The 13,939-nt window shown below is 35.3% G+C and overlaps 2 protein-coding genes across 2 annotated transcripts; one reads left to right on the top strand and one right to left on the bottom strand.

Moving 5' to 3' along the window:
* Nucleotides 1–1,767: 1,767 nt before the first annotated feature.
* LOC125270534 (cytochrome c oxidase copper chaperone) lies at nucleotides 1,768–3,729 on the bottom strand. The gene is made up of 4 exons (XM_048194224.1): nucleotides 3,522–3,729; nucleotides 3,105–3,233; nucleotides 2,568–2,682; nucleotides 1,768–1,952 (listed from the first exon to the last, which is right to left on the bottom strand). Exons 2-3 carry the CDS (start codon nucleotides 3,221–3,223, stop codon nucleotides 2,598–2,600), a joined length of 204 nt encoding a protein of 67 aa, XP_048050181.1. The 5' UTR covers nucleotides 3,224–3,233; nucleotides 3,522–3,729; the 3' UTR covers nucleotides 1,768–1,952; nucleotides 2,568–2,597.
* A 2,655-nt stretch (nucleotides 3,730–6,384) lies between these two features.
* On the top strand, nucleotides 6,385–13,706 carry hcn5 (hyperpolarization activated cyclic nucleotide-gated potassium channel 5). Its single transcript, XM_048194223.1, has 11 exons — nucleotides 6,385–7,124; nucleotides 8,478–8,664; nucleotides 8,741–8,845; nucleotides 8,936–9,073; nucleotides 9,201–9,362; nucleotides 10,909–11,002; nucleotides 11,117–11,244; nucleotides 11,348–11,494; nucleotides 11,620–11,857; nucleotides 12,007–12,180; nucleotides 12,496–13,706. Exons 1-10 carry the CDS (start codon nucleotides 6,943–6,945, stop codon nucleotides 12,174–12,176), a joined length of 1,551 nt encoding a protein of 516 aa, XP_048050180.1. The 5' UTR covers nucleotides 6,385–6,942; the 3' UTR covers nucleotides 12,177–12,180; nucleotides 12,496–13,706.
* The last annotated feature ends 233 nt before the right edge of the window (nucleotides 13,707–13,939 follow it).

Genomic DNA, 13,939 nt, shown 5'->3' with positions numbered 1-13,939 from the left:
AGAATTGAGATAAACTCAGAACTGCGAGAAATAGTCAATTGCAAGAAAGTCAGAATTGCGAGAAAAAAAGTCAGAATTGAGATAAACTCAGAATTGCGAGAAATAGTCAGAATTGCGAGAAAAAAGTCAGAATTTTAATATAAAGTCAGAATTTTAATATAAACTCAGAATTGCGAGAAATAGTGAGAATTGCGAGAAAAAAGTCAGAATTTTAATATAAACTCAGAATTGCAAGAAATAGTCAGAATTGCAAGAAGAAAAGTCAGAATTATGAGAAACTCAATTGCGAAAATCAGAATTGTAATATAAACTCAGAATTTCTAAAAATAGTCAGAATTGTGAGAAAAAAGTCAGAATTGTAATATAAATTCAGAATTGCGAGCAATAGTCAGAATTGCGAGAAAAAGTCAGAATTTTAATATAAACTCAGAATTGCGAGAAGTCATAATTATGAGAAACTCAATTGCGAAACTCAGAATTGTAATATAAACTCAGAATTGCGAGAAATAGTCAGAATTGCGAGAAAAAGTTAGAATTTTAATATAAACTCAGAATTGTGAGAGAAAAAGTCAGAATTATGAGAAACTCAATTGCGAAACTCAGAATTGTAATATAAACTCAGAATTTCTAAAAATAAAGTCAGAATTGCGAGAAAAAAGTCAGAATTGTGAGTTATAAAAAGTCCAAATTGTAAGAATATTATATATATATATATATATATATATATATATATATAGTAGTCAGCATTTGAAGTGGATCAAAACCTTCTTCTTAGGACAACTTTGATTAACTTTTTTGATCCACTTCAAATGCTGACTACTGTATATATATATATATATATATATATATATATATATATATATATATATATATATATATATATATATATATATATTATAAATATAAACATAACTAAAAAACACAATGAAAGTCAATATACATTGGTTGTCTTGTGCAGCTTAACTAGCTGATATAGTTGATGAGTGTCAAAGCTACTATTCAGAGCTGTCAATTTGACATGTACCCTTGCAAGAGAGGCATGCAGATACATTCTCTCACTCATACGATGTACACGGTCTCATTGTAGTCAAGCACCATCGAAAGCAATTTGAATGAATGAAATAAACCAGACCAAACCAATTTACACATTAAACATCTGAAAAATATCAATTATGCATTTGCACATGCTGTGCCTATGCTAAGAATTATTAAATTGATTATATAAATATAGGTAATTTTTATTAATTAAAAGCAGAAAGAATAGTGTAATATGCTAAATAAGCAAGTTGTGTTTTTGTCAGAGACTAACTATGCTCATGAACTTTGCAAAATCTATAGAAGAAAATGCAAATTATGAACTGCATTTGCTAGGTTCACACCAGGTGTACATGCAGAATAAAAGCACTTCTGCGTGTAGACCTCAGATTAGAGTGTGCTGGGAGCAGCAGCTCTATTTTAGGCCTGCATGCATAGTTAAGTGCAGCTGTCACCAGCCAAAAGCTGGTACAGGGAATTCAAAGGCCAACCGAGTAAGAGGCTCGAAGGAATAGTCTGTTTGCGTAAAACTGCCTGGCCTGCATGCTGTCGAGCAAAAGACAATACTTCATCATCAATAATTTAATGTGATAAAATTAGCAAACCAAGCATGTGATACATTTTGATTAGACTGAATCATTTAAAATAGACTTGAAAAAGAAAAAGTCAGCCCTGTTTTAAAAATGACATATTGCATACAAATAAAAGGTAAAGATACAAGAAGAGAATGGCTTAACATCTTGCATAGGATCTTTATTGACCATAAACGTATGTAAAGCACATATGAAAAAAAGAGAAAGAAAAGACAGACAACATTTCCCTCAGAGGAACAAATTCGCCCTGTATAATCTTCCCTCCAGTGTAAAAATATAAATAAAAGAGCACACCAGGTCCCATTTCACACAGGCTGTCACACACTACAAAGGAAAGGAAAAGAAAAGTCAATTAGGAAATGTATTGTAACTCATTCTTTAAATACACAAAAATATCCAAGAACATAAGACACAAAAATGAAGACTGTTTTTATATATATTTAAGGGATATTTAAGAGCACTAAAATGGAAATCTGTCATTATTTACTCCCTTCCATGGAAGACCAAGTTTAGCAGAATATCTGAGCTGCTCTGTTTAATACAAAAACATGTGGACCAACCATAAATCCATCAAAAAAGATTTTTGATGACTTTTGCATTATATTCAGAAACTTCTGAAGCCATATAATAGCTTTGTGCATTCCCTTAGTCTTGCTTGACAGCTGTGGTCACCCTTTACTTTTATTGAATGGAAGAGAGCAGCTTTGACAATGTCCTATAAATAATTCCACTGAAGAAAGTCATGACACATGACATGATGGAGTGAAAAAGATAATTTGGGGTGAACTATCCCTTTCAATTCAACTTGCAGCTCACAGAGATTTCTGAAAATTGCAAATTTAAAGTTGTAGTGGCCAAAATGTGGAAAAAATAATGTAAGAAATATCAATTATTTGAAAGAGACTTTCCATTGTCGTAAGACAGTGAAAATAAACTTACCATTCACTCAATATGAAGATGATGGTGGTATCATATCTTAAAACCAAGAGCCCTCATGCACTCCTTGTGTGCTTCAATGAGGTCTGTGCAGCTGTCTTCTCCCTTTTCAATTATGCTGCAACAAAGACAATAATATGACATAGCTGCACAGAATCTAGCTAAAAATGTAAAGGATTCGTTTACATAAAATAAAAATTCTGTCCTTATTTACTCACCCTCATATTGCACCAAACCAGTTTGATAGGCACACACAAAGAGACATTTTAAGAATTGCATCTGCCACAATACAGCTCCAGTACTCAAAGTAGTACTGACCAAAGTAATATTGACTACTTTTATGTCCTTTTTGATGTTTGAAAACCTCTATTTTCTGTCATTTATTAACTGAGCAGTGCAATCCTTCAAAAAGTCTCTGTTTGTGCTTCACAGAAAGTCATGCAGGTTTGGGACAACATGAGGAAAATGATGTGTAATAGCTGGCTTTTAATTTTTATTGTGTAATATCCCTTTAAAGCAGAAGTTAAACGGTTTCCTAACCATGCATCTCGTGCTTTCTTGGTCTCAGGACACGCACAGCACGGTTTCAGAGGTTTCTTCTGCTCTGCCCCCTCTATTGCTGGTGAAGCCTCCACACTGGCTGCTGACAGGCTCGACATTTCCCCTTGTCTGAGAAAAACAAAAGAGCAGGGGACACAATGATTAAGACCAGCTCTAAACTTCAGTTTCAACGCTACATATTTTGAACAGCCACCAGCTGGCAGCAAACTATCCACCATATCACTGGTTACATCATGTCCTCTGCTGTTTAACGACCCGTTTCTTTACAATACTACAACACAGCTGGTATACTTCGCTGTTAAGGATGCTGTATCTAATCTCGGGGGTAACAAGATATTAAAACCGTGCTGTCAGGTAAACTCAATAAAAACATTTAACTAAAAAACGTTCACTCACTTTATATAATGCAGAGACTGATGTGCTCACGTGCGTCCTTTCTTACACAACCTGCTTCTGTCAAATAAAAGCACAACCCCGTAAACGCGGAAGTGTCCCTTAGCTTCCGGGTTACGGTCTTTAATTAAAACAAAACTTAAAACAATTTTAAACTAAGCTGTAGCAATTTATTACCTAAATATGATTTACATTTACACACATTAATGGCTAGAGGTAAAATGAAACGCGATCTAAAAACAGGGCATAACAACATGTCGCAACAATAAAGCATAATAAAGGTCTTTTTACAGAATAAAAGCCATTTATTTATAGTATTAGTTTATTGAAATGATTTATATTATCATAATATTATTTATTATTTATTATCTAACATTTCTGTATAATAATTTTTAATATAAAAAATAAAATATTTAATGGTTTAATTAAATTATCTCATATTTACAATTAATATTAATATCAATGTAATATTAATATTAACAAGAAGTCAATATTTGGAGGCAAATTTAGCTTAACATTCTTACAACTTACAATGCAAATGTTCTTACTGATTCAGCTTCACAGATGTTTCTCATATTGATGATGACATTTTTTTTTTTTTTTTTCTAAGAATTCTGTCAGGTTTGGTGTCAGGGATGAGGCGAGGACTCAAATGCAGGGGATGATGAGCTTTATTTAAATAGCAAAATAAGCTAAAACACAAGAAAAACTATCCCGTAGGAGAGAAAACAGATCATAAGTCAGGTGCTCTACAAAAACATGAGACCTAATCACATGATGAGGGAACTAACACTTGTGTGCTCACAACAAAAGACGAAACCTGGAACATGAATGTCTAGACCCTGAACCGAAACCGAACTTGAAAGGACAGCAAGCTTCACAAACACAATGCATAAATCAATCGAGAGAGCGCAGAGCCCTGGTACAATTGAAGCTACACACTCGCACAAGGACAGGAAATACATGAGTATCAGGGTTCTGTCACTCCGGTTGTCAAGACTTGTGATTCTGCTGTGAAAGTGCAAGCACAAATGTATTCTCAACTTCATGTTTATTCAGCACAACTGCATTGTTTCATACTGTACACATATTCATCACATGAGCGGAATTAAAGACAGCTTGTTTCTGATGTGTAACAGAGATACATCTAGTGATTTCAGGTTTACTACATCAAGTATTTCCTTTGATTATCAACTGAAATGTAAAGATGGTTACCTGGAGTGAGCTTTTGAGGACAGACTTATTATCATAAAATCTAATTTACACGAGATGGGGAATAATTCCTGATTACAGAACCCAATACCTAAACACTAAAGTGTAGCTAAAACAGTGATGTTTTGTAACTAAGTCTGCAACTTGCATCAAGTCTGACTTTTTAGATGTACACCAGGTAACAGCTTATATAGCAAAATATTGTGTTTATAAAACAAAATAAAATGTTTGTATTGCATTTTCTCTGCACCTTCTGCTAAGTTCAGCATGATATAAGCAGTACAAATATAGTACTTTTCAATCATGACGTGAATTTGTAGGCCAACAGAGATGCCAACTCAGCATGGATTCCCTCAGGAATTTCTGCTGGGTGTTTAATATATTTTTGTTTGTATGTCGTGTTCAATTTATGAGTACAAAATGTGGCTTTTTTCAGAACATAAATTGCAAAGCTACTGTACCTCAAACATGACATTTGAAAGTGTTGTGTCCGATTAATCATACATAAAGCCTATAAACAGATGTGTAATTAATCAGACAGCACTGCCGTGCTTTTGTAGCAACTTACATTTTTAACATAACATTTTCAAAACCGTTGAGGTATGACCATGTATAATTTATATAGTTGTTGTTCCTTTTTAGAAATGTTTCCATTATATATATTTAATTATATATAATTTTATATGTTTTAAAATAATTTGGCAATTGTTTTTTATTAATAATAATAATAATTATTATTATTATATTATACATTTTTATTATTAATATAACTTTCTTGTTTTTATATTTAAAAGTTTCACAGATTAAATTGTTGAATGGATGCATCGTTTCATATTTTAAGTAGACAGAAGCTTCACAGATGAACTTGTTAATAAAACCAGTGACTGACTTAATGAATTTGTGACCCTGGACCACAAAATCGGTCATAAGGGTCAATTTTTTGAAATTGAGATTTACACATCATCTGAAATGTGTGTGGTCTGTTAGGATATGACAATATTTGGCTGATTTTCAAACATATATTTGAAAATCTGTAATCTAAGGGTGTAAAAAATCAAAATATTAAGAAAATCACCTTTGAAGTTGTTCAAATGAAGTCCTTAGCAATTCATATTCACTCACAAAAATAAATTTTTGATATATTTACAATAGAAAATTTACAAAATATCTTCATGGAACATGATCTTTACTTAATATGCAAATGATTTTTAGTATAAAAGAAAACTCGATAATTTTGACCCATACAATGTATTGTTGGCTATTGCTACAAATATACCCGTGCGACTTATGGTCCAGGGTCAGATTTAGCGATCCACTGGATAACTGAATGCAATGTGATATATAGACTACAACAAATTAATGTAATTTAGGTGTTGCCTTCTGGGAATGTAAGATCAGTTACCCGTTACATTACTTGAATACCACTCTGAAATTCAACACTGTATTGTGACTCTCATAAACATAGGCTGCCAGTGCAATACAATAGTGTATTCAGTTTAATGGAGATCTGAGCTCCACCATGTAGATAGCTAATTGTGTCTGTTTTTGATGTAAACACATCCACAACAAAAACACAGACCAGTTTTCCCTGATGTACAGGAGTTAAACTCTGATTTCTTACAAAACATAAATGCCTGCAAAAAAAGATTCTCTCTTTTTGCAATAGCAAAATGATCTGTGCACTTTTATGTGCTCATTAGAAAGAATCTCTTTGTGATATCAGTACAGTCATTTACACACAATGAGTGTAAGTAATTCTATCACCTCCCATTGTCAGCCTTGGGTCCGGTCCTATCAGAACCATCTGTCTAGTTCAGATGACAATAGTTGTGATATTCAAAACCGCCTTGTGTCAAAGAACCGCCCCACAGTCCAGATGAGCTGAGCTGATGTGAGCGCGAGGCAGAGATACTGAATAGTTGATGAGACAATATAGTTTGACAGAGGGGAAAGAATGGAAAGACTGGAACTTATCTCTTTCTACATTCTGGACCGAGCCAGAGAACTGTGATGGAAAATTACTCTGTGACTGTGCATGTGCGTGCGTGAGAGAGAGAGAGAGAAAGAAAGGGAGCGAGCGGGAAGGCGAAAAGAAGAAAAGTGGATGAAATGGTCAGCATAAAAGAAAGTCCAGAAATAAAGTTGTCACAGAGGCTCGGTGAGAGATGTTAGAGGAGCTTCGCTGATCATTGTGCTTAGTCAGGGCCTGGAAATGCATCGTTTCGCACCTGAGAATCTCAGGCGCTTCAGTTGGAACGGCTGGAAAAACCTCCTGCTGCCGCAATTGAACAGACGCTCGCTGTTTGTCTACGGCAGTGAGGTGGCGGTTGAGAAGGAGTGTATTAGACAGAAAGAGGGAGGCGTAATTGTCATCCATCCCTTCAGTCGTATAAGGTAATGTGCACTTAACTTGTCCTTGGCGTTTTTATTTACTACATTCTTAAGGTTACAAAAAAGGGGTGATGCCATTGATAGAAGAACCTTTTTTGGTTCCCCAGGGAACCTTTCAGTGAACACTTCATTAAAGGATTAGTTCACTTTCAAATTAAAATTTCCTGATAATTTACTCACCCCCGTGTCATCCAAGATGTTCACGTCTTTCTTTCTTCAGTTGAAAAGAAATTAAAGGTTTTTGATGAAAACATTACAGGATTAGGCTATTCTCCGGACTTCAATGGAGCCCAAACGGTTGAAGGTCAAAATTACAGTTTACAGTGATCCCAGATAAAAAATAAGGGTCTTATCTAGAGAAACCATCGCTCATTTTCTAAATTGTTTAAAATTCTAAAAAAATTTTAATTAAATTTTTCTAAAATTTTCTATTTTAAATTAAATTATACGTTTTAACCATAAATGCTCATCTTGAGCTAGCTCTCTTCTTCTTCTTCTTCTTCTTCTTCTTCTTCTTCTCTATTTGAATTCCAGCAGTGTAGATGCTGCTAAGTGTATTACTGCCCTCCACAGGTTAAAGTTAGAACTAAATTGTCATATACAATATTCTAGTGCAAATATATAACAATTAGTTCAAACTTTAACCTGTGGAGGGCAGTAATACACTTAGACACTACCGGAATTCTAATAATAAAGAAGAAGAAGAGAGCTAGTTCAAGATGAGCATTTATTGTTAAAACTTATAAAAAAAAAAATTTATTTTATTTTATTTTTTTTTTAAGAAAATGCAGTGGTTTCTCTAGATAAGACCCTTATTCCTCTTCTGGGATCATATAGAACGTTCTGAAGCTGCAATGAAACTGTAATTTTGACCTTTAACCGTTTGGGCTCCATTGAAGTCCACTATATGGAGAAAAATCCTGGAATGTTTTCATCAAAAACCTTCATTTCTTTTCCACTGAAGGAAGAAAGACATGAACATCTTGGATGACATGGGGGTGAGTAAATTATCAGGAAATTTTAATTTGAAAGTGAACTAATCCTTTAAGGATTTTTTTTTTTCTTAGTGTGAAGAACATTTTAGTAATTTAAATAACCTTTTCCACTATAAAGAACATTTTGTGGCATGAAAATGGTACATGTAAATTTAAAGATTCTTCATTTAACCACCAAAGCCAATAAAGTACCTTTATTCCGAAGAGTGCAGTGTTTAATGGACTAAATATTATATATAAAAAAAAATAAATAATAATAATACTAATGAGTTTTGAAAAGGTAAAACCCCATGAAATGCCATGCAATGTTTTTTATTGTAATTTAATTTTTAATGCATCTCTTTTTTTCTTATTTATACAGGAGTTACTACATCATGTGTATGATGGCCATAACATTTCTGAATCTAATTGGGATCCCAATGGAGATTGCCTTTCTAGATGGGAACAGTGGAGTAGGTTGGGAGGGTTTCAACGTGTTCTCGGACACTCTGTTCCTGATTGATGTTGGGCTTAACTTTCGCATGGGGATCATTACTGAGGACAGTGAGGTAAGGATTAGCCCTAGACTTTACAAATATCACATTTCTTAAACGTATCCAATGAATCTTTCTGTTTGCTACACAGGGAGCTATTATGGATTTGAAAAGCATTCGACAACGGTATTTAAAGAGCTGGTTTATACCTGATATGGTGGCAGCATTCCCAGTTGGTTATATCCTGCTTATTGCGGTAACGTGTCTTTTTCTACAATCCTTTGGCTGTATTTAAATTACATTGCTTCAAATGGAAAACTTGTGTCTTGTGCCCTTTTCATGACAGGACCTACAATACCACAGTGACTCTCCCTCATCCAGAGCCAGCAAAATGATGCGCATCTTAATGTTTGTAAGAATCCTCAGTCTTGTCCGCCTGCTGCGTGTGTCAAGGCTTGTTAGGTTTTTCAATGAGGTGGAGAGAGTAAGTAATGAATAGCTTGAACATGTGAAACTGAGCTCATCTGAACAAAACTGAATTGTTTATAGTGTACATGTAATCAGGAAGTCATCATTCAGATGCCCTGTTATATTGGATCTCTGCCCCATAGGTTTCAAATGCCAACTTGGAGGTGGTGAGGGTATTCCTAAGAATCTTGTCATTATTTATGATGATTTTCCTGCTGTGCCACTGGAATGGCTGTATTCAGTATTTCGTACCAATGCTTGAGGAATTTCCCTCAGACTGCTGGGTTAGAAGAGAAAATCTAATGGTATGTGGCTGATACAGAACATTCACATAAACAGTATTCCCATAGTTTCATTGAATTTGAAAATTGTACTTACAAGGCCTGGAAAAGTCATGGAAATTAATAATATTTTAATATTATAGTAAAGTATAGCATGTTTTTATAGATATGTTCTAGAAATTATTTCAATGTTTCCAGATGATTTAGAAAAAAATATCTTAAAATGTTTTAATTATTGCCAATTGGTACATTATCCTGCACTTTATATGGCTACGCACTAAATGCATAAATGTGTCGATATGAAATACTGGGCCCTATTTTAACGATCTAAACGCAAAGTGTAAAGGGCACGTCGCAGGTGCACTCAGGGCGTGTCCAAATCCACTTTTGCTATTTTAACGACGGAAAAACGGTCCGTGCGCCGGGGCGCGTTTTTGAAGTGGGTTGTCCCTATTCTCTTAATGAGTAATGGGCGTAACGTTCAATAAACCAATCAGAGTGTCATCTCCCATTCCCTTTAAGAGCGAGATGCGCTCGCGCCATGGCGGATTGCTATTTACATGGCGGAATTTGTTGGCGGAAAAGCTGAATGCTTTTCAAGCGAAGAAACCGAGTCAGTTAATATATATGTGTGTGTATTGGCACGATTGTTCAATTAATTAGCCAATTTCGTTCATCATTATAAGTAGTAATAGGCTGAATTGAAAATAGGTAGCCTAATTCTAATACACGCAATGACTATTCATCATTACATTTTTATATTTATGTAGCCTACACAATAATATTATTTTACACTGTAATCCTTTTGTTTTTAATATTTGGCATGTTTGTGTGATGCGCATCCCTGTGTGTAATAAGCAAAGTCAACGCGCACTGTGGACGCGCCCAGAGGCGCAGTTTCTACCAACGCGCTCTAACAAAAAAAAATTTGCGCCATTGACTTTAGACTTTAGACCAGGTTTGAGTTGGTCTATGGCGCAGTCTATTTTCAGCTCCTTAAAATAGCAATGGGCCGGCAAATGCATTTACTAATTTAAGGACGTGGCGCTGAACGGGAAAACGCGAACGGCGCCGGACGCAAACTAGCAAACACACTTGCGCTGCGCCTTGCCTCGCATTGCGCCGGGTGTATTATAGGGCCCACTGCTTTGTGTTGAAATTATACCTGTAGGCCTATACTATCATAAGGCTGAATCCTGCAATAATATAACAGTAATATTAATACTGAGGTAATCGATAACCGCGCTGATACACTCTTAAAAATAAAAGTTTCAAAGGAAGGTTTTCACAGCGATGCCATAGAAGAACCATTTCTGGTTCCCTAAAGAACCTTTCAGAGAATTTTTTTTAAATCTAAAGAACCACTATAAAGAACCTTTTGTGGAATGGAAAGGTTCCATGAATGTTAAAGGTTCTTCATGGAACTAAAAGCATATACTGCAACTGACCAATCAGAATCAGGTATTACAGAGAGCCATATTACAATGTGATATTATTTTAGAGCTGTTGTGGTTTTAGCGGATAGGATGAATGCATTAATGTCAACTTTTTGTTTTGGGTCATTTGTCAGAATGCCACAGTGGGAGAGAAGTACTCCTTTGGAGTTTTTCGGGCCCTCTCTCATATGACTGCAATATCATATGGTTCCTCTGAAACACCCACAAGCAAGGAGTATACTTTTGATCAGCTGATTTAGCAATATGCTAATTTATCATTCAACAATAACAACGCACAGTTGATACTTCTTTTAATGCCTGATGTTTTGTTTTGGTTTTTAGATGATGTTGAGCTGTGGATTGTCATGACCAGCATCGTGTCTGGAGCCATCATGTACACGGTGATGGTTGCCAACACTGCTGCAATGATGTCTGATGTGGACATAACCGCAAGAGCGTACAAGAACAAGGTGCTAGGAAACAAATACCTTGATAAAGCAACATATTAGATGCTTATTATTGTGTATGCCATTCACATTTTCTGTTTTCTCTTACTTGCTTGTTTTTTCATAGATAAATCATCTGGAAGATTATATGACGTTCATGAAGCTTCCCAAAGCCCTTCGTATGCGCATCAACAACTACTATCAAGCTCGTTATGCTGGGAAATGGTATGATGAGAAGGATGTCCTGAAGTGGGTGTCCTCATCTCTCAGAGAGGTGCTGCTCACTGTTGGAAATGTTAGATAGTCATAGAAGTGATTACTTAAAAGAAGCTTGCTTAAGCTATTAATAATAAAACAGTGTCTTTTATAATTGAATGATGATTTGGATGGTTTTATTAGGAAATTCTGCTGACCATGTGCTCTGCCCATGTGAGAAAAGTTCCCATTTTCCGGAACCGTGACATAAACTTCATCAATGCCATTCTTCTGGAGCTGCAGTATGAGGTCTTCCAGGCAGGTGACATCATCTTCCAGCAGGGCGCTCCTGGTGACCGCATGTTCTTCATCGAGCACGGCCAGGTCCTTGTGGAGAATGAGTTTGTCCAGAAAGAACTGTGTGATGGAGACTACTTTGGAGGTCTGACTCAATAATATATCTTTGCTTTGTCAATGCAATGTCTGTTTAGATTATGTACGGTATTCTGTGTTGTAATACACATAGTCAGTGTCTTGAAACAAACTCACTGATAAGATATTTTAAATAATATCTGTCCTTGCCTTTTCCAGACTCGTGTCTCCTAACAAGAGGAAAGCGCTTGGCCACAGTACAAGCTCTGACTGTCTGTCAGCTCTTTTCCTTGTCAGTGGACACCTTTCATTGTGTTCTGGAGGACTATCCAGACATCAAGAGAGACCTGGAGACATCTCAACAGGATAAAGACATTTTGTTATGTTGAGAAAGTAAGTTAGTTTTAGTGCTATCAATGCTTAATATTTTTATAGTAAGCGTGATGCATTTTTCCAAGATCCTTGATGAATTGAATATTCCAAAGAACAGCATTTAAATCTTTTATAACATTATAAATGTCTTTACTGTCACTTTTGATCAATTTAATGCATTCTTGCTGAGTAAAACTATTAATTTTTTTTTATTTTTTTATTTTTTTTACATTTCTTATAAGTAATACAACACATTAACCAATACTGAAAAGCGGAATTAAAGTGTACTAAGGATGCAGGAGGAAAGTAACATTTCATCTCTATTTTGACTGGTAGATGCCTACACCTGCATCAAACCCTCCTGCAGCTTCCTCAGCATGATATTTGCCAGATTGGGCTTTGCATTACTTGGATCTTCCTCTGTATTGGCATAGATTATTCTATTCCAGCTGGTGGATGTGGGCTTAAGCAATCCCGTGGCCCTACATAGGACAAGCATTTTGGAAACTAGGCTTTGTCCAGTGAATAAGGTGTAACTCTGCATCATGCAACCACACTGGAATGCAATTCCTCTGAGAATACTGATAGGATTATATTAGTTTGTAGGCCTTCTATTCCATTTCCTCCATTCCCTCCTGGCTTCTGCTGCCATACTACTTTCCAAGTGCCCACAGGAGGATGCACCATCACAGCTAAGCATTGCCAGTCACAATTTCACTCCGTTTCCAGGATCTTTGCCACTTGCTCTTCTAGGTTTCTGCTTCTCCACACCTCCTTGATCTGCCTCTTTACGTCTTCCTCCGCCTGTTCTCTGAGGTATCAGAACAGCACATCACAGCCCACCGGTGACCTTTATTTTCAGTCAGATTAGCTTTCAGCTACTAATGTAGTAGTATCAGGTAATTTTTACATTTTAATGTCCCACAAATGTCATCAGATTTTCCCCAAAAATCAGTGTACAAATTCGGTCAGGGCCTAGAAATAACCCACCATTTTACCTTTTTTTTTTTTTTTTTTTTTTTTTTAAATGTTATTTTTCGTGGGGGTGGGGAGGTAAGATTTGCTGAATGTTACATAAAATGATCCAAAAATGTGAAAATTGTAGCTGTGGTTCCTTTTATAAAAATTTATATATGTCATATTTTAAAAAGATATAAACAGGGAACTCTGTCATTGCATTTTTTCCCCTTGTTTTTTCTGAAAACTTTTTGTGAAGAACACAATATATTTTTACTTCTCTTAATACAAAAATGCACGGTTCTTTATTTTCAAGGGTTGTATGTTACCATGTTTAAATTACGCCTGTAAATCAACACGGATAGCAGTTTGATAACAGTGTTTCCCTTTAGCATACCATGAGTTAATATATGCATTCAGAAATCTCTGTGGGCCTTCAAAGAAAAAGTTTCATTAGTCACATCTGTATATAAGTTACTCCTGTACACGCAGATTTAGAGAAACAAGTATTAAAGTTTAGAAGACTCTCTTCTGTCAAGAACATATAAAACATGAATTAATAAAGAAAATAAAGACTTTTTAAAACATGATTTAGTTGTCCCTGATTTTTTTTTCCACATCAAAATGATTTAGAAAGCAATCAGTGTGTAGTGTGTAGATGTTCAATCCTTTCATTTGACCTCTATTTATTACAAGTGTTTTTTAAATAAATGGAAAGACTCGGTTCATTTAGTAAATATAATCTGAAAGGAACAGGAAATGTAAATTAAAAGAAATTTCCACCACTGAGGAATGAGGTGTCCAGAAATTAAATGAAGCATAC

Source organism: Megalobrama amblycephala, linkage group LG6, assembly GCF_018812025.1.
Source record: "Megalobrama amblycephala isolate DHTTF-2021 linkage group LG6, ASM1881202v1, whole genome shotgun sequence".
NCBI lineage: Eukaryota > Metazoa > Chordata > Actinopteri > Cypriniformes > Xenocyprididae > Megalobrama > Megalobrama amblycephala.
This window is presented reverse-complemented; position numbering and strand designations above follow the sequence as displayed.